The following is a 23,055-nucleotide window of genomic DNA, read 5'->3' as shown; positions in this document are numbered from 1 at the left end:
CTTCCTCCTGCGGGCGACCTTCTCTCCCAGGCCAACGGTCAGGTTCTGCATCACAACCCTCGAGTCCTGGCCCTGACAGCCTGGAGAATACACCCTCCTACCTCTCTGCAGAGGTAGCCAATGTCATCCTTAACGCAAGGAAGCCTTCCACGAGACTTTCCTATCAGCGTAAATGGAAGCGCTTCTGTTCCTTTACGACATCTAAGCATCTACAGCCGGAGTCGGCACCCTTGAACCTGATCCTGGACTATCTGCTCTCTCTGCAAAAAGCAGGACTCTGTTATTCTTCCTTAAAGGTGCATCTTTCTGCTGTCTCTGCTTTCCACAATTTGGTTGACGGCAAGACTGTGTTCTCCCATCCCTTATCCAAGTCCTTTCTTAAGGGCATGTTGCACCTCAACCCACCTGTTAAACCCTTTGCCCCGACCTGGAGTTTATCGTTAGTTCTTTCCTGCCTGATAAGGGCCCCCTTTGAACCTATGGCCACCGCAGACCTCAACCTTCTTTCCTGGAAGACGGCATTGCTCGTAGCCCTCACCTCAGGCAAACGGGCAAGTGACTTATGCGCCTTCCGTTACGATCCTCCCTACACCATGTTCCATAGGGACAAAGTTGTTTTACGACCGGACCCTGCGTTCCTGCCTAAGGTTGTCTCCCAGTTCCACTTATCGACCTCAACTTCCTTACCAACGTTTTTCTCCAACCCATCCGACCAGGGACAACGAGCCCTACACTCTTTGGACGTCAGAAGGGCTTTGTCCTTCTACCTTGATCGTACACAACCTTTCCGTAAGGACCCTAATCTGTTTGTGGCCTACGGCAACCCTCACAAGGGTCACAAAATTTCTACCCAAAGGCTGTCTAAATGGGTAGTTAGTGCCATCAGGTTGTGCTACGAACTGGCTAAGCAGCCCTTACCCGAAGGCCTTAAGGCCCACTCTACTAGAGCGGTCTCGACGTCTTCGGCTTTCCTGCAAGGCGTTTCTCTGGAGGACATTTGTGCGGCTGCATCCTGGTCCTCTCCATCCACGTTCGTCTCCCATTATGCGCTAGACGTTCGTGCGAGACGTGACGCCTCCTTCGGTCAGGCGGTCCTCAAATCCATCTTCCACTGAAGCTTCGGGTGAGTGCATCCGCTTCCATCTTTAACTTGCATACCATGTTGCATATGTTGTTGCATATTTCAGGTTGCAATGTGATTGCATTTGACTGATTACAATGTAATTGCATTTGACTGCTTGTTTTACGTGACTAACTTCTTCTTTACCAGCACCCTCCTCCAGGACACCTAGCTGGCTAGTCACCCATGTGTGGGACTGCACAGAGACCACGAAGAAGATAAACAGGTTGCTTACCTGTAACTGATGATCTTCGAGTGGTCATCTGTGCAGTCACACACGCCCACCCAGCCTTCCCCGCTGCTGGCTCCTGGTGATTGTTCATTAACCTCTTACTCTTCATAGTGTCTCTGCCAGCGGCGGCTGGAAGAAACTGAGTGGAATGGGCGCTCTCCCCCCGCTCCAGGCATGCGCGGTCGCTGCCCGCTCCCCAGGGCGGGAGGAAAGCGCGCCAAAAGACGTTATATACGAGCTATTGGAGCTCCGAGGTATGGATCCGTTGCCTGCGGCAAGACCCATGTGTGTGACTGCACAGATGACCACTCGAAGATCATCAGTTACAGGTAAGCAACCTGTTTATCTTTGGTCTGATTATTATTATTTAGTATCCATGAGAGGTCCTCTTGTATTCTGTTACATAGCACCAGAAAGAGGCCTAGGCATTGGAACTTTAATGTCTCTGATAATCTGGCACATTTTATGTGCTGAATCAACTCCCTTCTCTGAGCAATACGTTTAAGTTTTTGGGGGCTGGGGGCAGTCTAAGTGATATGGGCAAGATTTGGTTGAAGATAACCCAGAGATCAAAGCAGTGGAGGTAGAATGCTTCCTTTTGTTTCAGTACCAGGAGCGAGCCTTCAAATTGACTATGAAGATTATATTGGATTTATATCCTGCCCTATACTCTGAATCTCAGAGCAGTCACAATCTCTTTTACCTTCCCCCCAAAACACAACAGACACCCTGCGAGGTAGGTGGGGCTGAGAGAGTTCTTTACAGCAGCTGTCCTTTCAAGGACAATTTCTGCGAAAGCTATGGCCATTCCAGCAGCTGCAAGTGGAGGAGTGGGGAATCAAACCCGGTTCTCCCAGATAAGAGTCCACACACTTAACCACAACACCAAACTGATTGGGGTGTGGGCAGGGAGGAACAGAAAGGTGCCTTCACATGGCCATTGCAAGGATTTCTGCCCATTGGCTAATATAAAGTCATTAACGTGTGCCATTCCCAGGAGGACTGTGCATACGCTTACCCTCTTCACTGGGGAAAGGTTCCTCTTCCAGGTTAGCTTCCGATGCACCCTGTTCCTCAACACATGGAGCCATGTTTTTGTCCAGCTCCTCAATTATGTGCTCCACTGTCATTTTCACTGAGCGCTTGGTAGCCTTGGCCTGCAGAAAGGCACGCAGGCCTCTTACAGGCTCATCTGGGAGTTTGGCATTGACTGGTGTAGATGACTTTGGTGTACAAATATCTAAACAGTTAAGTTAGACAGGAATGGTAAGCATTCAGGCAATATATTTGAGAGAGGCCGTGGAGAAATTCACCCCAATGCGGCTGCTCTCTTCTTATGTACAGCAGCCCAGCTGCAGACTAGTAGTTAGCAGAAAGCAGAAGGCTGAGAAAAATCCCAGCACAGGAACCCGCCCACTGACCCCCCATCAAACCCCCAGCACAGGGCTCTCAAGTTCTCGGCCACTCAAAGCATGACATTGGCTTACTACCCTGCTACCAGATTATAACCGAAATGGACAAGGGTTGCTAAGAGCCAAATGGCTAGAAAGTAAACACTTCCTTTTTGGGCAGGAAGATCCAAATGATCCCCAGGTGGACCTTAGAGCATATTATAAAGTTCTCAGGACACAAGGATGAGCTCTCTTCGGAGCACTAGCTATGAAGGATTATGTTTTTACCAATGGACTCCATCCTGTTCACATGGCTATGGACATAGAGGTAAGTAACCAAGAGATCTGTGGTAATGATGAATTTTAAACTGCTGCAACTTCATGTTAAGCTAGTCTGTTCGAAATAAACATCCTTCCAAAACTACCTAATGTAGGGATAGATGAATGCATGTCTTCACCTTTTCTTTGATCCCTTGCTCAGTCTCAAAAGTTTGAACAGGACGTGTACTGTTTTGTTAGAACTTAAATTTTGAAGGCTTCAAGTCTTATCTCTGGAAAGACACCATACCAACTTGGTCTTGGCTTATAAGAAATGTGGTAAAGGGGAGGGCAGCAAGTCAGTTTGCCATCCTATAAAGCTGCAATGTGTGGAGTTGCAGTAAATCACCCCCATGTTAGTTTGGGTGCATATAGGGCAGGCACAGCAACTAGGTGGAGCCTTTATATGACAACACAAGCAAAGTCTTAAACTCATGTTTAGACGGTATCTTACACCAGTTAGACTTCACCATACACACAAGAATCAAGCTTCTTCATGTTGGAAAGGTTGTACTGAGATAGGCTCTTATATGCATTGCTTGTGGGATTGTAAATTCATTCAATCTTTTTGGCAACAAGTCAAAGACATTACCGGCTGCTCAGTATCTTGTAACCCAGTAACAGTACTACTGAACAAGGGACAGATGTTTCAATCTCTTGTACAAGACTGGACTTAATTACCTCGTTATTATCAGCAGCCAAGGCTGTCTATTGCTTCCTGCTGGAAAACATAAGACTTTCTGACTATTAAGCTATGGTTTTCTAAAATTTGGACTCACATGTTAATGGACAAAGTATCTGATAATACTGCCTATACATCTTCAGCACGTATTTCAGTTCGTTATGAACGTTGGTTCCCCCTATTGGAAAAATTGGATTCCTTACTAGAGGCTCATAAACCTTCCCAGAATCAACCATATTTTCACTTTGTAAAAGTAGCTGGTTGCTTTAATATTAATCATATTTATGTTCCTTAGTCCATGGCATTGTCTACTTGTTATCATTTTAACAGTTTTTTTTAGTTTTGCTAAATATGTACTTTGATTTAAGACTATATGATTGTTTTATACATTTTTTCTATTGTTTTTGATATTATGGAAAATTAAACACAATTTTTTTAATGGCAACACAAGCACTAAGGGCTAGATCTAGAACCCCATCTAAAATACTCTCAGGATTGTTGATGGCAGCAATGAAATAAGTTTAGGTTTCATAAGCAAGTAAATATTCCATAGATTTCAATTTCTTCATGGCTTTAAAAATTTTAGATTTACATTTCTAGCTCCACCAGAGGTTACATACCACTCAACTGATCCTTCTCAGGACTCAAATGCAGCTCCACAAGATGGTCTCCGTGCAGGCTCCCCCGCCGCTCCACGGGACGGTCTCCGTGCAGGCTCCCCCACCGCTCCACGGGACGGTCTCCGTGCAGGCTCCCCTGCTGCTCCATGGGACGGTCTCCGTGCAGGCTCCCCCGCCGCTCCACTGGACGGTTTCCGTGCAGGCTCCCCCGCCGCTCCATGGGACGGTCTCCATGCAGGCTCCCCCGCCGCTCCACGGGAAGGTCTCCGTGCAGGCTCCCCTGCTGCTCTCCCCTAAGGGACAGTGTCCTTTGCTGGGGCATACTGTCCATCCCAGCAGCACGTTCAGTGTCTGGTGATAACATCTCCTTCAGGTCACTGTCTATCATTCCTCCCTCAACAGGCATCTCGCTGTCTTGCTGCTCTTTCCTTGGACTATAAACTTTCTCCTCCAGCACACCTTCTATGCCATCTACGCATTCACTTTCTGGCATGGAAATGTCTTTTTGGCCCTGCTGTGTCATGCCAGCATCTGTATCAGACTCTGCAGGTTGCTGAGGTGTCTGAAGGTCGGCAGCAGGAGACAGCATGGTCTTTTGAGATACAGATTTCTCAGCAGAGGCAAGCTCAGATGGAAGAACATGAAGCCCTGTTCCAACCTGGCCACTGAGCTGAGACTGGGCAAAGAGTTCTGTGTCGGCATTAATCGTCTCTGTGGCATTTGACAGAACTGAAGCATGCAACTTTACAAGATGGTTTTGTGCTGTTGGAAAAATGTCAAAAGGATATTATCTTTCAAGTAGAGAAACCTTCTTGACTACCAGCATCTTTCCATTCACTAGTTAGATTAGTGCTACTAAGCCCATGGCATGAAGAGAGCCACCTTTACAATCACTTATCAAACAAAACAGCCAAATGTACTTCCATTCCTGGCATGAGGACTGCAACTCAGAGAGGCTGTTTCAAGGTGGAAACCACCTGCCAATCACAGGCCCTGCCAGGCAAGGGCCTTACCCACTTTCATGCAATGTGGGGCAGGTGTTGCATTGGTGAACACTGCTCAGAAGAGCTACAGGTGTGTTAGACTTTTCAGAACTTTGCTCTGCCCTTCAGAAACTGACAAATACAATAACTCTGCACTCCTTTTCCCCAAGGATGCTACTAACATAGAGACACCCGAGCCAGGACAAATGCAGACTCACAGCCTTTTACTTGCAGCAAGTTTTGTTCCATGCCTCCTTCAAAAGTCATCACGTTAACACCTTTGTAACTCTTAGGCCTACGGGTTAAGCCTCTTTTTCCATCAGATGGTGGTGTTACTGGGGTTCCAAGAGTGACCTGGAGAGATCTGGGAATAGAAGAACAGTCTGTGTGGATCAACTGTTCTGCAATGGATCCATTTCTCTATTAATGAAGTTATTAAAGAGAATGAGGCCCTGTGCTCAGCATCAGCAGTCAGCTTGCTGCTAGACCATGTGCCTTTCCACGAAATCCACTTCATGCACCACGGAATTCAAGCACCTTGGCCCTGCTCAAATCAAACTGATGCATGGCCAAGAAACCTAGAGAACTTCAGCCAGCCACAAGACCTTCACCTAGCCACACTCAGCTGATCCTTCTCGATGGCAAAATGGTAAGCTTTTGAAAACTGCATTCTCTACACATTATTTAATTCTGAGAGAAGGAGGAGGAAGAAACTTGTCATGACAGCCACAATTGGTTACAAATACCTGTGGAACAAAAAAGATGACCCATATGCTGTGACAATCAACAGGAAAACTAAGTAACTGAATAACATCTATTATGCTTCTGCAGACAGTTTAAGCCAGGGCTTGCCCACAGCCTTTGGTGAGCAACTGAAAAGCTCTTGGCCTGTAGCTTGTAACCCTGTGTGCGCCACACAGCCAAAACCAGCAAAAGTTCAAGGTAACTATATTCCAACATTTTGCTGGTAGTGTCCTAAATGTATATTTCTACTTAAATTCTTGGGGAGGGGCAGATACATTGCCAAATTACATTGAATGAATTGGCAGTTACCCGCCTTTATTAATATAATCTACTGAAAGATCAAATAGCACCCACCATTGTTGTATGGTATTGTTTTATATGTTTTTACCTATGATGTATTTTATATTTTTCATGTACGGCTTATGAATATTGCTTTTTATGACCTTCAATGTGAGCTGCCCTGAGCCTGAGGGTGGGATATAAGTCAAACAAACAAATAAATAAAATTGTTACAAAACCCCAGTGTAAGAGCAAAACTTGCTTAAACACATGAAAACACGTTAAATGTTGTGGAAGCAGGAGGATTTCCCTTGCTCTAGCTAGTTCACAGGCAATGCTGAAAAGCGGAGAGGGGAGGAAGAAAATGAGAAAGGAAGCAGAATAGGGCTTTTTTCCTGACAGGCTCAGTATGAGATGACACAACACTATAGAATCAACAGAAGGAAATTTCAAAAGCCTGGGTGTTCGTATATTATGAATCTACTGCACCCAATACTTCCAAGGTTTATATTAATCAACTACTCTCACATACCTGCTCACAACACACAGATGACAAACAAAATAAGAATGGCCCAGGCAGTAATAATAATAATAATAATAATAATAACTTTTTATTTGTATCCCGCCCTCCCCGCAAGCAGGCTCAGGGCGGCTCACAACATGTACATACAGTATACAATAAAACCATGTGCAATCAATTATAAATTCATATACATTTCAGTTATAAAATCATCCTTAAAATTTTTAAAATTACATTAGACTTAAGATTATGGTGCTATAATCAAGATCTTTCATAAAATCCAGTGATTAAAACATAAAACATAGAACATATCCAACAAGACTTTCTTGGCTCGGTTTTATGTGAAGGCTGTTTTAAAGAGGTGGGTCTTACAGGCCCTGCGGAATTGATCTAAGCATCGCAGGGCCCGTATCTCCTCCGGGAGTTGGTTCCACAGTAGGGGGGCCGCTACAGAGAAGGCCTGATCCCGGGTGGACTTCAATCTGGCCTCCCTTGGCCCAGGGATATTCAGCTGGTTCTTTCCAGCTGACCTCAGCGCTCTCTGGGGTTCATGCGGGGAGAGACGGTCCCTCAAGTAGACAGGGCCATATAGGGCTTTAAAGGTAATAACCAGCAACTTGTAACGAACTCGGTACACCACCGGCAGCCAGTGCAGTCCGCGCAGCCCCGGCTGTATGTGCTCCCATCTTGGGAGCCCCAGCAACAGCCTAGTCGCTGCGTTCTGCACCAGCTGCAGCTGCCGAGTTCGGCACAGGGGCAGCCCCATGTAGAGGGCGTTACAGTAATCCAGTCTCGAGGTGACCGTAGCATGGATCACCGTTGCTAGGTCCTGGCGCCAAAGGAAGGGGGCCAACTGCTTCGCCCGTCGAAGATGAAAAAACGCGGACTTGGCAGTGGCTGCTATCTGTGCCTCCGTTGACAATGAAGGCTCCAGAAGAACCCCCAAACTCCTGACTCTATGGGCTGCTTTCAGCGGTACACCATCAAAAGCCGGAAGGGGGATTTCCGCACCCCCAGGGCACCACGGCCCAAGCAAAGGACCTCTGTCTTCATTGGATTCAACTTCAACCCACTCAGCCTGAGCCAACCTGCCACGGCCTGTAATGCTAAGTCCAGGTTCTCCGGGATGCAGCCAGGCCGGCCGTCCATTAGCAGATAGAGCTGGGTGTCGTCTGCATATTGGTGACACCCAAGCCCAAACCTCCGGGCAATCTGGGCAAGGGGGCGCATGTAGATGTTAAATAACATCGGGGAGAGAACTGCACCCTGCACCCTCAATTGCCACCCTTTGTCCCCGCCCATCAAGGAAGGAGGAAAGCCACTGTAAGGCCGACCCCCTAATCCCTGTGTCGGCAAGCCGGCGGGCCAGTAGCCGATGGTCGACCGTGTCGAACGCGGCTGACAGATCTAACAACATCAGCACCGCCACGCCGCCTCGATCCAGATGCCGTTGGAGGTCATCTACCAAGGCGACCAGCACTGTCTCCGTCCTGTGACCCGGACGAAAGCCGGACTGGTGGGAGTCTAAGGCGGAAGTTTCATCCAGAAATCTCTGTAACTGTGCTGCCACTGCCCTCTCAATAACTTTACCTAAAAATGGTAAGTTCGAGACCGGTCGATAATTTGCCAATTCGGCCAGGTCTGCTGTACTTTTTTTCAAGAGAGGGCGGACCATGGCCTCTTTCAAAGATGTTGGAAATTGCCCTTCCAAGAGGGATCTATTTATGATATCCCATACAGGATATCTTAGCTCCCTCTGACAAGATTTAATTAGCCAGGAGGGGCATGGGTCAAGATCACAAGTAGTATGGCGCACAGTAGAGAGAATCCCATCGACTTCCCCTAAGCTAAGTGCGTCGAAGTGATCCAATCTAGCATCAGAAGACAGGCACGGAGCCTTGGGTTCTAATACTGTATCCAACGCGGCGGGAAGGTCTTGGCGGAGCGACGAGATTTTGTCTGCAAAAAATTTTGCAAAAGCCTCACAGCCTATTTCCAATTCTCTTGCATTTGGTCTGCCCTGAGGCAGAGTGGTCAAATTCTCAACTATCTTAAATAATTGTGCCGGGCGCGAATTTGCAGATGCAATCCTGGCCGCAAAGTATTCCTTCTTTGCAGTCTTGACTGCCATCTCATAAGACTTCATAAATGTTCTATAAGATGTTCTCGTTGCTTCGTCATGAGTATGCCGCCACCGCCTCTCTAGTCGTCTGAGTCCCTGTTTCAGCTGCCGTAGCTCCAAGGTATACCATGGAGCCAGCCTGCTACGGGGGCGCAGAGGACGCCAGGGAGCGATCTCATTGATGGCCCTGGATAGCCTGTTGTGCCAAGCCTCTACCAGGTCATCAAGAAAATCGTTAGAGGGCCAGGGATCCCGCAGAGCCATTTGGAACCGATCCGGGTCTATCAGACTCTGCGGGCGAGCCAAAATAGGCTCGCCGCCCATAGAGGGTTGGGGCGTCGCACCCACACGAGCCTTAAGGGCTGGGTGATCTGACCATGGCACCGCTTCTACAGTGATATCGTCCACCAAAATCCCGGACGCAAAGATCAAGTCTAACATGTGCCCGGCTTGATGTGTGGGGGTGGTGACAAATTGGGAGAGTCCCAGTGTCGCCATGGAAGACACTAGGTCCATCGCCCGATTGGAGGCCGCGTCGTCCACATGGACGTTGAAATCACCCAAGACTATAAGCCTTGGGAACTCCAACGCCCAGCCCGCCACGGCCTCCATTAGGGATGGTAAGGTGCTGGCCGGTGCGTTAGGCGGACGGTAGACCAGCCAGACCGCCAACCCCTCCCCCACTTCCCACACCAAACCGGCACATTCCAAGCCATCGATCGTTGGGGCCGGGAAAGCCCTAAAGGAGTAATCGTCCCGTATGAGTAGCGCCACCCCTCCCCCCCGCCCGTTTGTCCGTGATTGGTGAAAGACCAATCATGGACACTGATTAATATCACTCAACAGAGGAAGAACCAGTAGTTTACCATGAAAAGGAAGCAACGTGATTTCTTGGCCATAACTCACCTAGTCAGAGATGTCTGGTCTGAGAATGACTTAGCTTTAAAAAAAAAACAGACAAAGCCCATGTTAGTTGGCCACACCAACACTGTACATAAGCATTACTTGCAAGAATACATAAATGCACTATGGGGGTGAAGGAAGAAGAGCCCTAATCTAGTCTGTTTATCACCAAGCCTGTTCACTTATTTTCCCACATTTCTTTAGTTTAAATATGGGGCAAAACCTTCTAAGTTTCAGCAGCAGAAGTGGTCTTCTGATCATTATCTGGGCACTACACATGTATTAATTCTGGGAAATATTTATCACTTTGACCTCCAGTAGGTATGCATGAATCGTCTCAGGAGAACAAAGCAAGATGTTTCAGTGGCCATGTATAGCCCATTTCTTTGTGTACAGCACCAGACAAAGGCGTAAGTGACTCTTTAGCATCACTCTTATTGCTCCCAACATTTCTTCAGAGGAGCACTTGGCTCCATTCCCTAAGTGAATGGAGGAAAATGATATTTTAGCTGATTGGCTGTACAGATTAAAAATCATCCTGTTAGAGCTCCTGCCTGAAATGCTGAAGAGTTATATACAGCCTCACTCCCTGACATTTTATGGTTGCCTCCACCTCCTGCAGCAGCTATTTTATAACTGGCTCCACCTCCCATGGTAGTCGGTTTGCTATTATGTCCACTGTCCTATGTCAGAATTCCAAAGGTGCCTGCAGGCTCAAAAAGGCTGTACCCATTTTATACTTTTATTAGATCAATCTGCCTTCTAAAGCACCTCACACAAATTAAAATTCAAGGGACAATCCTGGTAGCTGTACACAACATCAAAATAAGCCATCATTCCTGTTCCCAGGCATAGAAACCAGTAGGCAAGGCATGCAAAGGCAGGGAAAGACAGAGGGAAGCTAGAAAAGGGAGATCCATTCTGTGGTTTCAAAGTGGTGATGCGTTCACATCCATTAGAGGCTAGGTTGATCTTCCTTTTTCTGGAATGAAGAAAATCCTGCCTCCCAGTGGTCCATAAGAAAAATAAGACCAGGTCTTCATCCCAGGGGTGGCCAAACTGTGGCTCAGGAGCCACATGTGGCTCTTTCACACATATTGTGTGGCTCTTGAAGCCCCACCCCACCCCATCAGCTGCCTTGGAAAAGGCATTTGTCTCTTTAAATCACTCCTCCAAGCCAACTGACAGCTCGGAGAATGCATTTAAAATTGCTTTCTTTTCACTTCTCCTCCTCCCATCTATTTGCCTGCCTGCCTGCCTTCACGCCCTCCCTCCCAGCGCTTGAACATCTGATTATCATGTCTTGTAGATCTCAAACATCTGATGTTCATCTCTTGTGGCTCTCAAAATTTGATGTTTAGTCTGTGCGGCTCTTTAAGCAAGTTTGGCCACCTCTGTCTTCATCCTCTTTGCTACTATACTCACTGACCCTCCATTGTGCATGATGACTGATGAAATGATTTAGCAAAGCAAAGATTATACCAAGATTATCCCATCACATAGAGCTTTTGAATCTTCTATTCCAGGGGCGTCGAACTCATTTGTTCGATCCTGGCCGGATCTGACATAAATGAGACGTTCTTGGGCCAGACCATGTTGGGTTGGGCCAGGGCGTTTTTTTAAGATTAGGTAGCAGAGATATAAGCTTTATAAAGGACAAAGACAAACACAATTAATTATATTTTTAAAATAACTTAAAACATACTTAAAACGTTAGCACTTGTTGAACTTAAAGATGCTTTCTTTGTATTTCTCCCATGGGGTCCAGAGAACTGGGCAAAGGAAGCTGTGACTTTCCTTCTCCAAGGGACTGGGGGGGAGCCTCAGCCAATAGAAGGAAGAAAGGCTTGGCTCAATAGCTTTGCTGTGCAATTGAGAGAACCTAGAAAAACAAGATCTGCCTCCCCACCTTCCTCCCTAAGGGAGGAACCACAGCCAATGGAGAAAATTAGAGGCTTTGCTCTGTAGCTCCTGTGCAATTGAGCAAACCTAGCAAAGCAAACTGTTATGCAGAAGGCAGCAAAATATAGGAAGAAGGAAGCAGATGACAGCAACTGTCAACTGTGGCCCCCATACTGCATGTTTGACACCCCAGTTCTATTCATTGCTAAGTAATTTTCAGGTATATATATTAGAAAGTTCTAGGAATCTCATTTCCCTCAGATTAAAGTTATTCACCTTGGTCTAAGCTAAGGGTGTCAAATTAATTTGTTATGAGAGCCGAATCTGACATAAATGAGACCTTGCCAGGCTGGGCTATGTTGGGCCAGGCCATGTATGCACCCAGTGCTTTTTTTGGTAGAAAAAGTCCGACAGGAACTCATTTGCATATTAGGCCGCACACCCCTGATGTCACCATTGTTTCACATGGGATTTTTTTTTGCAGGAAAAGCCCAGCAGGAATTCATTTGCATATTAGGCCACAAACCATTGCACCAAGCCAGCTGGAATTGCATTCCTGCTCAAAAATTGCCCTGTTTAAGATTAGGTAGCAGAGATACAAACTTTATAAAGGACATAAATAGAGGAGCCTCAGCCAATGGAAAAAATAGAGGTTTTGCTCTGTAGCTCTCTTGTGATTGAGCAAGCCTTGCAAAAGCAAGCTGTTACGCAGAAGGAAGTAAGAGAGAGGAAGAAGGAAGCAATGACAGCCAGTTGCTCGGGGGCCTGATTTGGCCCCCGGGCCACATGTTTGACACCCCTGGTCTTACATTCATTTATTTATTTATTTACTTACTTACTTACAGTGGCTTAAACAAGTACCGTATTTGCCGGCGTACAAGACGACTGGGCGTATAAGACGACCCCCCCACTTGGTAGCATGTTTTTCAGGGCAAAAAAGTCATCTTACAGCTGGCAAATACGGTAAGTATCTCTGCAGAGCCTGCTGGGTTAACTCTCTGACCCGGATCTATCCATCCTTACAGGGAACCACTATCCCCGTCTTGCCAAAACACACTCACTTTCATCTCATCGACCCTCCTTCTCCTCAGGTGCTTCCCCTCAGGCGGCGGCAAAAGCAGGAAGGGTGGAAAGAAAAGGCAGGGGGGGGGAGGAGAAAAAAGCCACACAGGCCGCGCTGAGGGGGCGCGAGAGCGGCAGTTGGTGCCCTCGCGCCTCTCCGGGGAGGGGAGAAGAACCCCGCCGCTCAATGCGCGCCCCCGAGGCGACGGCTTCGCCTCGTTCCCCGCGCCCCCTCTGCTGCTCCTTTGCCTTCTCCTCAGCCCTTGCGAACGCGCTGCCGCTGCCGCGCTGTGGGAAATCGGCGGAGGGGGCGGTGGGGAAGAGGAACGGAGGGAGGTGCTGAGAAGGGCCAAACAGGGCGGGGTTGGTTTCCTCGCGGCCACTCCAGGAGAGCCCAGCCCGGCTCTTAAAGGGGCCGCCGCCCCGCGAGGAACGCCTGGAGAGGGCAACGGCCGCCACTCCCCTCGCTCGCCTCCCACCCACCGTGGAGTTTTCTCTCTTCCTTATCCTCACCTCCAATAAACTAAATGGTGAAGTGCGGGGTTAAAAGAGGCCGGTGGTGAGCATGCTTGCTCAAAAGTCAGTGTTCCTGGAGGAGATTCAGCACAGACTGGCTCAAGAGCAGCAGGCGAGGCTGGTGGCACCTTTAAGACCAAGGAAGTTTGATTCTGCACCCAAGTTTTCATGCGCAAGCACACTTGGGCAGATATTTGCCGGCGTATAAAACGACTGGGCGTATAAGACGACCCCCCCACTTAGAGGCATGTTTTTCAGGCCAAAAAAGTCGCCTTATACGCCAGCAAATACGGTAGTTCTGAAAGTGAGCTGGGGTCCACGAGTGGCAACGTTTGCTTCATTAGTTGCAACATGTTGTATTCTCCCACTTACCTGTCCTGAGAGCTTACAATTCAACAGTTTCCTTCACGATAATCTTAGTGCACCTTCAGGATGCCAGTTTTTTCTTAGTCATTGTACAGCTGAAGAAATCCCTCTTGGAGCTACCCCAAATGGTGGAAACATAAAAAGTCTTACGCACGTGTGGTAGATGGAAGTTGCTTGTCCACAGCTCTTTCAAACTCAGACAGCCTGACCTTCTTTTTCTTCCCACGTTTGGGGAGTACAGGATAAAGCGTCTCTTCAGGAACAGGGCCAGTCAAACTTATCTCTATGTTGCTAAAAGCAATAAGATGGACCTTTAGTGCGGGAAATAAAATACGATATTACAAGAAATGTGCCTGAATTATTCTAACGCTACTGAAGGACATATTTATCTGCAGAAGGCTAGATGGCCAAAACTCCAGATACATGGAAATGGAGAAAGAGAAGGGTGGTATGGGAAGAAGCAGCCCTGCTATGGAGATGGTGGGGTCCCTTGAGCTGGAGGAAGGCCTCCTAATGGGAAATAGCATACTTATGAGTGTGAGAATACAGGACTACTCAGACTGCAAGAAAACAGTTTTACAGTACAATTCTCAGTGTGTCGATGCACAAGAAAGCAATACTGATTGCAAAATGAATTATTTCAAGTGAAAATGCTTTGGATATCAGCCTCACAAACCACCTACCTGTCAGTAGCATTCCTTGAAGGAAACTTGAACACCGTCTCTGCTGGTTTGGGGGTATCAGCCTTCTCAGGAACCACAGGGGAAACTATTGGCTCTGTTAAGACATATAGCAGCTCATAGTTGTACAAATCTCATCAAGCAAGTTAAAATGCCAGCAACTGCTTGCACAGAGATAATATACCTTTCTGCAGTTGTGACTATTTCTACTCTAGAAAGGACTGCATCGGACAGTGCACATGAAACAGAAATCCTGTCCTCCACACCAATGGGTTTGCTCCAAAATTCTCTTTTTTAAGAATTCAAATGCACAAATTTAAGGTTGTTTCAATAAGAGAGTCTGTAGCACTGTTGTTCTAAATACAGAGACAAACATTGTCTCAACGATTTTAAAGAAACATATTGTTACTAGAAAATATGGTGGTGCCTTCAGAAACATTTGCTGGAGATCTAAAAGAAAGCTCCAAGGTTTGGAGTTCAAGGACAAAATATACATCCTTTCATTTTACAGATCTTACCAGCTTGTCAGGCACAAGTGCCACTGACAAGCTGCAAAGGCACCCTATTCAACACATGGGAAACCTTGCCCCACAGAGGGAAAGAGGAGTCCTCTCATTGGCTCTGGAGCTTCTGGACTTAATCTCCAGTCCTAGAAGCAGAGAGTGATGTTAAACTAATGGAATAGATGCCCATATATGAGGCAATGTCGGCAAAGACTATACAGTCACTGGCTGTGCAAGATGACTGCAACTCCACAGATGAGAACACCGGGACCGCTAACCCCCGTTTTTGAGTTTAGAGCCCAAGGGCTCCAATCCACAAGCCTATTGAGTCAAAAATTAGCAGGGATGGAACAATGAAAACTGTGGACTAAAGTTTCTCCAAACTACAGATGAACAAGATGTTTAATTGATCAGTTACCCCACCGTGCTAATTAAAACGCTAATGAAACAGTAACAGACAGATTTTGGGACTCTTTCAAAGCACTCTTGGAGATGGGATGAAGTGTCTAGAACATATTAATGATCGTGAAAATAAGACAGGAGGACAATTTTTCTTTACTGCTTAATTAAGGAAGTGTACAAGAGGGTAATGACATTGATGCTTTAAGTTTTACACATTTGATATAAATATTTATTCACAATGTTGATCAAGGCTCCCTATTCCACTTCTTCCGAGTTCTCCTCCCTCCTCTAACTTCACCTACCAGCATAGGCAGGGGACTGTAAGCAGGAGAAGGAAAAACAGTCTTGTATGGCTAGAATATGAGTCCAGGCTTACATCATGCTGGCTATGCTTTTTTATTATGCTGACTACTTCATATTTCAAATAATTATGTGAAAGCAAATTAGATCTGTCAGTTTTCTGTTATGTCAAACCTACTGTAAGCAATTCTCTTTAGATACCAAGTTGTGTTCTTGTGCATGTGATACAAACAGAAACCATCCTCTATTTTGTCTAAAATGCCACCCCTTCCCTCTGCTCCCAGTGATGACATATTTCTCTGCCCTGTTCTCTACTCACGGGTCTGCAAGACTTTCCGGAACACAGTTCGAGGTGTTGCCACATCCAGAGCAGGGGAGTTTTTACATTCAAGGAAATTACCCTATAGAAAAGACAAACCATTCGAGAAACTATTAGACAATGTATATGCCACCTCTCCAGCAGTGTTCCCTCTAAGCTGAGTTAGCATGAGCTAGCTCACAGATTTTTAGCCTCCAGCTCACACATTTTTGTCTTGGCTCAGGAAGGATGGCCCCAGAGCACACTAATTTATGCAGTAGCTCACAACTTTAATGCCAGTAGCTCAAAAAGTAGAATTTTTTCCTCACAAGGCTCTGCAGCTTAGAGGGAACAATTGCTCTCCAGTAACCTGTTTGAAGGAGCACACAAACCAGAAAGAAGCATAACAACAGAAGTATAAAAAGAAGCCAACAAGCTGCTAGTGGTAGTGAAGGAAAGTGTTGTCAAGTCACAGCTGATTCATAACAACCCCATGGGGTTTTCAAGGCAAGAGACAAACAGAGGGAGTCTGCCCTTGCCTGCCTCTGCATAACAGCTCTGGACTTTCTTGGCGGTCTCCCCTCCAAATACTAACCAGAGCTAACCCTGTTTAGCTTCTGAGATCTGACAAGACTGGGCTAGCCTGGACCATCCAAATCAGGGCAGCAGCCTGCTAGTGTCATAAAAACACTCACTGGATACTATAACAAAACTTTACTGGCATACTTTCTGCCATTATAAAAGTTTATTAAGATAGTGGCCCTCTTCTGTCCATAGGGGCTCATATTCAGAGGTATAAGGCATGTGAAACTGGAGGCGCCATACAGTGATCATGGCTAACTGTCATTGATAAAAGCTGGTTATATGGGCTGGACAAGAATCAGACCTCCACAAATTGGTATAGTTCATGTGTGGCCAAACTGTGGCTCGGGAGCCACTTGTGGCTCTTTCACACATATTGTGTGGTTCTTGAAGCCTCCGCCACCCTGTTGGGCAGGTTGGAGAAGGCATTTCTCTCTTTAAATCACTTCTCCAAGCCGAGCCAGTCAGCAGCTTGGAGAATGCATTTATAGTTGAAGTTGCTTTCTTTCTCCTCCCCCTCTATTTTCCTTCCTCCCGGCTCTCAAACATCTGACATTCATGTCTTATGGCTCTCAAACATCTGACATTTATTCTATGTGGCTCTTACATTTAGCAAGTTTGGCCACCCTTGGCATAGTTCTTTTCCAGGCTATCTAACCTCCAACCTTTAGAGCTAGGACCCAACTACAGCCCCTAAGTGGAAGCATAGGAGCCAATGAACTGCAAGCACATATCATGAAGTCACATGGTAGGAAACCAGAGACCTGTCAAGGCCACCATAAGAGACAGGAATAAAGGGGGGGGGAACCCTACAGATACTAGGAAGCACACAGTGGTAAAGAACAGGACAAGAATCATAAGCACACAGGAAAACTCTCCACTGTGTGCTGAGTGACCTTATCTTGTTGCTTTTCTCAGTATGTGTGTAAAGAGAAACAAGAAGCCTAGCACTTGGTCGTTCCAAAAAGTCGCCATTAAAAGGCATTAAAGTAGCATTAAAAAGGTAGCTTTATAGTGACTCATGACCCAGCTACTAGGCAGAAGACCATAAAACAAGAACAGTGGCTGCCAGCCCCATAGCCAGAAATTTTGGGGTGGGAGGGCCCAGGGCATAAAATTTTTTACAAGAATTGGGTGGGGAGAGCTCAAGAAGAGCAGTGGTGGCCAGAATGGGGCTGCAGGAGAGTCAGAGTTGCAAGAAAGGGGTGCAGAGAGCAGCAGGAGAGCAGCGGCTGCCAGAACGGAGCCGCAGGGAGAGTGGGGACCACAAGAAAGGGGTTCAGCGAGCAGTGGGAGAGTGGTGGCAGCCAGAATGGAGCCACAGGGAGAGTGGGGGCTGCAAGAAAGGGGTGCAGAGAGCAGCAGGAGAGTGGCAGCGGCCACGAGGCCACAAGGAGAGCAGCAGCCGCAAAAAAGGGTTGGGGAGAGCAGCAGTGGCGAGAGTGGTGGGGAAAGGAAGGGGCCATACAGGTGGAAGGGGGGGGTTGGGTGGAGGGGCCGCCCCCCCCCCCCCAGCTACGGGCCTGCTGGCTGCCCTCTTGTGATGGAAGCTTCCATAAGAGAAATTACATGCAGCAGAATTACAAGCAGGACTTGGCTTTTCTGTATAGCAGCCTGAATTAGCTTGTGCCTTTCTGTTTGGTCCTCTCTCCCATAAGGTTTTGCATGTTTACCTATTGTCATATGCCTCTCTCAAGCTGACCATGTACTCTGTTCTAAAAGAACTGTTTACATTTCTGAGTTTCAGCCTTGAAGCCTAAGCATCTAGATATCAGGATATGTGACTCCAGAATTCTGCCTTGACATGGGGAAAGTGTCAGGTGTTTCTAACTCAATAGATCATGCTCTGAACCTGAGCAGAATTCATCAGGTCCGCAAGGGGAGGGATCTGCCCATCCCATTTCTTAACTGACAGCTACTCTGGATTTTTCTTCTATATAATGAGAGTTCTGCCATTGTTTGGAACTCGTTTCCAAATTACCCCTGCTAGGAACACAGTGTTCCTAAATAGAAACAAGTATACTCTTTATTGACAAATATTGTCTTTTTATGTCTTCTAATACATTAAACTGAATTTGTTATTTGCTTGAATATTTTCGCTTTATGGTTTTGTATTTCAATAAATAAGAGTTACTTTGGAACAGTTCTCTGTCTCTGAAACTACAGGGTCCCTGACAGTTTCATTCCCCTTCCTTATCAAGACAGGTGGGGTTGTGAGTCACGCATTCCTATTTTCCCCAAGATTGCATATCATGTAAAGTACTTCCTGTGACATATCTGAATAGGAGTGTGTGAATTTTGTTTAAGAAAGCAACCATTTAGACTATAAAAATGTATAGATAAATATTTGAAAGCTCACAACAATGCAAGATTGTGTGTTCTTTAAAATAACTATACCATAAAAGGACATCATCTTACAAATACATAGTCTGCATAGGTGTTTTTCCTTATTATCAGCTCTTTGAAAATTAATGCACTTTGGTGTCATGATTAATAGTAACTATGGCACATTCCACAGGTACAGAGAATCCTGGAATGCACAGGGTAACTCTTCGCTAGTCTCCCCAAACCTGGGGGGGGGGGGGGGAATTCCACCAATACATAAACAATATGGAAGACCTTACATTAATTTAATATTTTGCATCCCTGGTTTGGAAGGTCCTGCTAAATTACTGTACAAGGTGACACCAAGCAGCAACATGCTTCAGCAGTCATGCAAAGAGGATTTGAACTCAGGCCTTCATAGCCCTACACCTCGATAAGAAAGACTCCTGGGTAAACAAACAACGGAATCTACACCACAGGGTTGTTGTAAGGGTTAAATGAAGAGGAGGATGCTAATGGAACTGCCCTAAACTGCTAGGAAGAAAAGCGGCATAAAAGTGTAGCAAACAAATCCCCACCCATGCTGGGTAACCTTGGGCCAGTCATGCTCTCTCAGCCTAACCTACCTCACAGTGTGCATACACATGAATGTTCACACCTTGAATCACACTTTTGTGATTCTGTTTGGTGTAGTGGTTAAGTGTGTGGACTCGTTATCTGGAAGAACCAGGTTTGAATCCCAATTCCTCCAGTTGTAGCTGCTGGAGTGGCCTTGGGTCAGCCACAGCTCTCGCATAGTTGTCCTTGAAGGGGCAGCTTCTGGGGAGAGCTCTCTCAGCCCCACACACCTCACATGGCGTCTGTTGTGGGGGAGGAAGATAAAGGAGATTGTAGGCCGCTCTGAGATGCAGAAGGAAGGGGGGGTATAAATCCAATATCTTCTTCATTTTCTTTGTTGGTTGTCAAGGTGCTCCTGGGATAAACTTTGCCTTGCTACTTCAGACCAACATGGCTGCCCACCTGAATCTACCTCTCAGGGTTGTTGTGAGGATAAACTGGGGGGGGAAGAGACTGATGAGAGCCATTTTGCGCCCCCTTTGGGAGGAAAGGCGAGTTATAAATGAATTAAATAAATAAAACGAGCGGTTGCTTCATTGCCCGGCATTGTTCCGATTCTGATCCAGCTCCTACCTTCCCTAGGCGCTGGGAACGCCTCTTTGGCTGCACCAGGAGCCTGCCCGACCTCCTGCGAGTGGCCATGGCTCTTCTGCGTCCCGGCTCGAAGCAGGGCCCTAACGGAAACGAGGCGGCTCGGAAGCCGAACGGTTATTCTTTTTCTCGCTCCCGCTCAGAGATTCAAGCGGAGGCGGACCGAGTCTCGCGATAAGACCGAGTCTCGCGATAATTCTCTCGTCGAAGCTTCAGGCTCGAGCGCTCTCGCGCTGGTCGCTGGGAAAGGTAGTTTCATTTGTCTTCTCCGTGGGAGACGTGTTTCTGCTACGGGATAGTGCCTGGAATGTGAGCTATTCGAAAGACTTTAGACGACGTTATTCTGAGCCCACGGCGTTAAAGGGGGAAACTGATACAGGATGAACGCTATTGCTGATAATAATTCAAAGGCCTGTTTTTCGGAAGCATTCAAAGGCAGGGAGTTATCTATGTTTTCTTAAATTTGCGGTGACTGTTCTTTTCAATACGGTATTGACTAGAATTAGAACACTTACCGCAAATTTAGGAAAACATAGATAATTCCCTCCCTTTGAGTGTCAGTACGTCATAAATGTTCTCCACGCTAGTCTAACGGGTGTTTTAAAAGGTGAACATTAAAAAAAGACGTATTTATTTCATTTGTAGTCCGTCTTTCTCCTGAAAACTGAAGGCAGATTACAAAAATTAAAGGTGGAGAATGGGAGGAGGATTGCCAGATTCAGGCAGAGAAACTCCTGGAGATTTGGGAATGGAACCTGGGGAGGTCAAGATCTCAGTGGGGTACAGTGCCTTAGAGTCTGCCCTCTAAAGCATTCATTTTCTCCAAGGGAAATCATCTCTATGCTCTGGAGATGAACTGTAATTCCAGAGGATACGCATGTCCCATCTGGAGGCTGGCATCCCTAATTATCACTCAGGTACTGGCAACCTCCAATTTTACCAGATGAGCCAATCGGTCACACCAAGAATGTTGGGTGAGGTTTTGTGCCTTTGATGTGTGTGTCGTGTTCCCTCTAAGCTGAGTTAGTGTGAGCTAGCTCACAGATTTTTAGCCTCCAGCTCACACATTTTTGTCTAAGCTCTGAAAGGATGACCCTAGAGCACACTAATTTATGCAGCAGCTCATAACTTTCATGCCAGTAGCTCACAAAGTAGAATTTTTGCTCACAAGACTCTGCAGTTTAGAGGGAACATTGTGTGTGTCCGTGTGGATTAGGCAGATAGCTGCAGTTCAGCTGTAGACTTGGCTGTGAGCAGGGCTGGCCTTAGACTGTCTGGCACCCTAGGCCACACTAACTTCTGGCCACCCCACTCCTGTACTGATAATGTCACAAAGTCATGTATGGGCACCCAATTTGGGATCCCCAGAAGGCCAGTGCCTAAGGCAATTGCCTAGTTTGCCTAGTGGCAGGGCCATCCCTGGCTGTGAGTTTTGGATCATTTATGAACATGTATTTCACCAAAATAATTTTCAGGCGTGGGCTTGCCAGTCTCCAGGTGGGGCCTGGAGATCTCCTGCTTTTACAACTGATCTCCAGACTACAGAAATCAGTTTCCCTTGAGAAAATGGCTGCTTTGAAGGGTGGACTCTATCACATTTTACCATGCTGAGGCCCCTCCCCAACCCCCCCTCTCCCAGCTCCACCCCCAAAGCCTCCAGGTATTTTCCAACCTAGACCTGACAACCCTATTCAGGAGTGGCAATAAATGTAACTGTTGGCCTCACAGCAAGAACTTCCAAAAGCCAAACTAAATTTTATTATTTTGAAAGAGCTGAGTCTGAGTTTTGTGGCTGGCTCTGTCTCCTTGGGCAGGTATTTTGTGGTTGTGCCTACCACCCTGTGTCAGAATTCCAAAGGTGCCTACAAGGTCAAAAAAGTTTGGGGAACCCAGCAGCAGAAAGTGATGTCTTCATGCCAAGCTTGTGCCTGGTTCTACTACCCACTCAGCATCTGTGCATCTGTGGCCCTAGCAGCTTTTGCTGTCTCCCTACACACATTTCTACCATCTTTCCCTTCTGTGGTGTGCTGGTGCCCAGTAATGGGGGCTGGGATATTACTTGCAAGCAGCTGCTGTCCTGTAGTTTTGTCGATTAAAGCTGCACCCTTAACTACATGTACCATCAGAGAATAAATCTCATTTAACTCATGGGACCTTACTTCTGAGGAAGTATAGAGGAGCTCTGAGGAGGTATGGCTCTGTGGTAGGGCATCTGGTTTGCACGGAGAAGGTCCCAGGTTCAGTCCCCAGCATTTCTAGTTAAGTGTAAATGCCAGTGATATGAAAGACCTCCACCCAAAGACCCTGGAGAACTGCTGCCAGTCAGAGTAGGACACATTTACTTTGATAGGCCAATGGTCTGATTCAGCAGAAGACCACTTCATGTGTTCAAGCTAAACTAGGATGCATTCACACTACACTAAATAATGTTTTAACAACTGGATTTGTACTGTGTAAGGATAGCAAAATTCCAGTTGCAAAACACATTTAGTGTAGTGTGAATGCACCCTCTGACAGTGGATCACAGAGGCCCATTCAAAATTCCCATGCATAATTTATTGAGGGTTTGATCCCTGGAACCCAATCCCAGCTCAAGCCCAGCCAAAGACAATATGGCTTCATTTCAGAACTTTGAGGAGCTATGACCATGGAATTATAAAAGCCAGTAGCTCCAGAATCAGGAGTCAGAATTATGGTGAATCTAAAAGATTCCATGACAGTTGTTGATAGTGGAGGAGTGATTAAGTGACTCAAGAGACATCAAAAGAATCTTTGGTGTCCAGTATATGGAAACTGTAAAACCAACTGGAGTCTATAGATAAAAGAAAAGAAGAGAGACCACGATGGATCTTATGAAACAGAAATAACACAAGTAATGACTGGATCAAAACCAGCAACATCATGAAGAGTATAAAAACATGGGGAGAAGGACGTGTAAGTTTTTGTTTAATATAAGTGAATTTTCAAGTAATACCATTGTCTGTGGCATGCATTAT

The 23,055-nt window shown here is 46.5% G+C and overlaps 1 protein-coding gene across 1 annotated transcript in view; it reads right to left on the bottom strand.

The window, feature by feature from the left end:
- The window catches only part of CENPT (centromere protein T), a 30,028-nt gene extending 9,798 nt beyond the window's left edge, over window positions 1–20,230 (bottom strand). Inside the window, exons 1-8 of the mRNA XM_060253662.1 lie at window positions 20,042–20,230; window positions 15,965–16,046; window positions 14,444–14,537; window positions 13,915–14,051; window positions 9,918–9,951; window positions 5,565–5,710; window positions 4,364–5,125; window positions 2,371–2,592 (exon numbers count right to left, since the gene is read on the bottom strand). Coding sequence (XP_060109645.1) covers window positions 2,371–2,592; window positions 4,364–5,125; window positions 5,565–5,710; window positions 9,918–9,951; window positions 13,915–14,051; window positions 14,444–14,537; window positions 15,965–16,046; window positions 20,042–20,110 — 1,546 coding nt within the window. The 5' untranslated portion in view covers window positions 20,111–20,230. The remainder of the gene's footprint in view (window positions 1–2,370; window positions 2,593–4,363; window positions 5,126–5,564; window positions 5,711–9,917; window positions 9,952–13,914; window positions 14,052–14,443; window positions 14,538–15,964; window positions 16,047–20,041) is intronic.
- Between the last annotated feature and the right edge of the window lie 2,825 nt (window positions 20,231–23,055).

This window comes from Heteronotia binoei, chromosome 14 (genome assembly GCF_032191835.1).
Source record: "Heteronotia binoei isolate CCM8104 ecotype False Entrance Well chromosome 14, APGP_CSIRO_Hbin_v1, whole genome shotgun sequence".
Lineage (NCBI taxonomy): Eukaryota > Metazoa > Chordata > Lepidosauria > Squamata > Gekkonidae > Heteronotia > Heteronotia binoei.
Note: the sequence above shows the minus strand (reverse complement) of the source record. Positions and strands in the feature narration are given on the sequence as shown.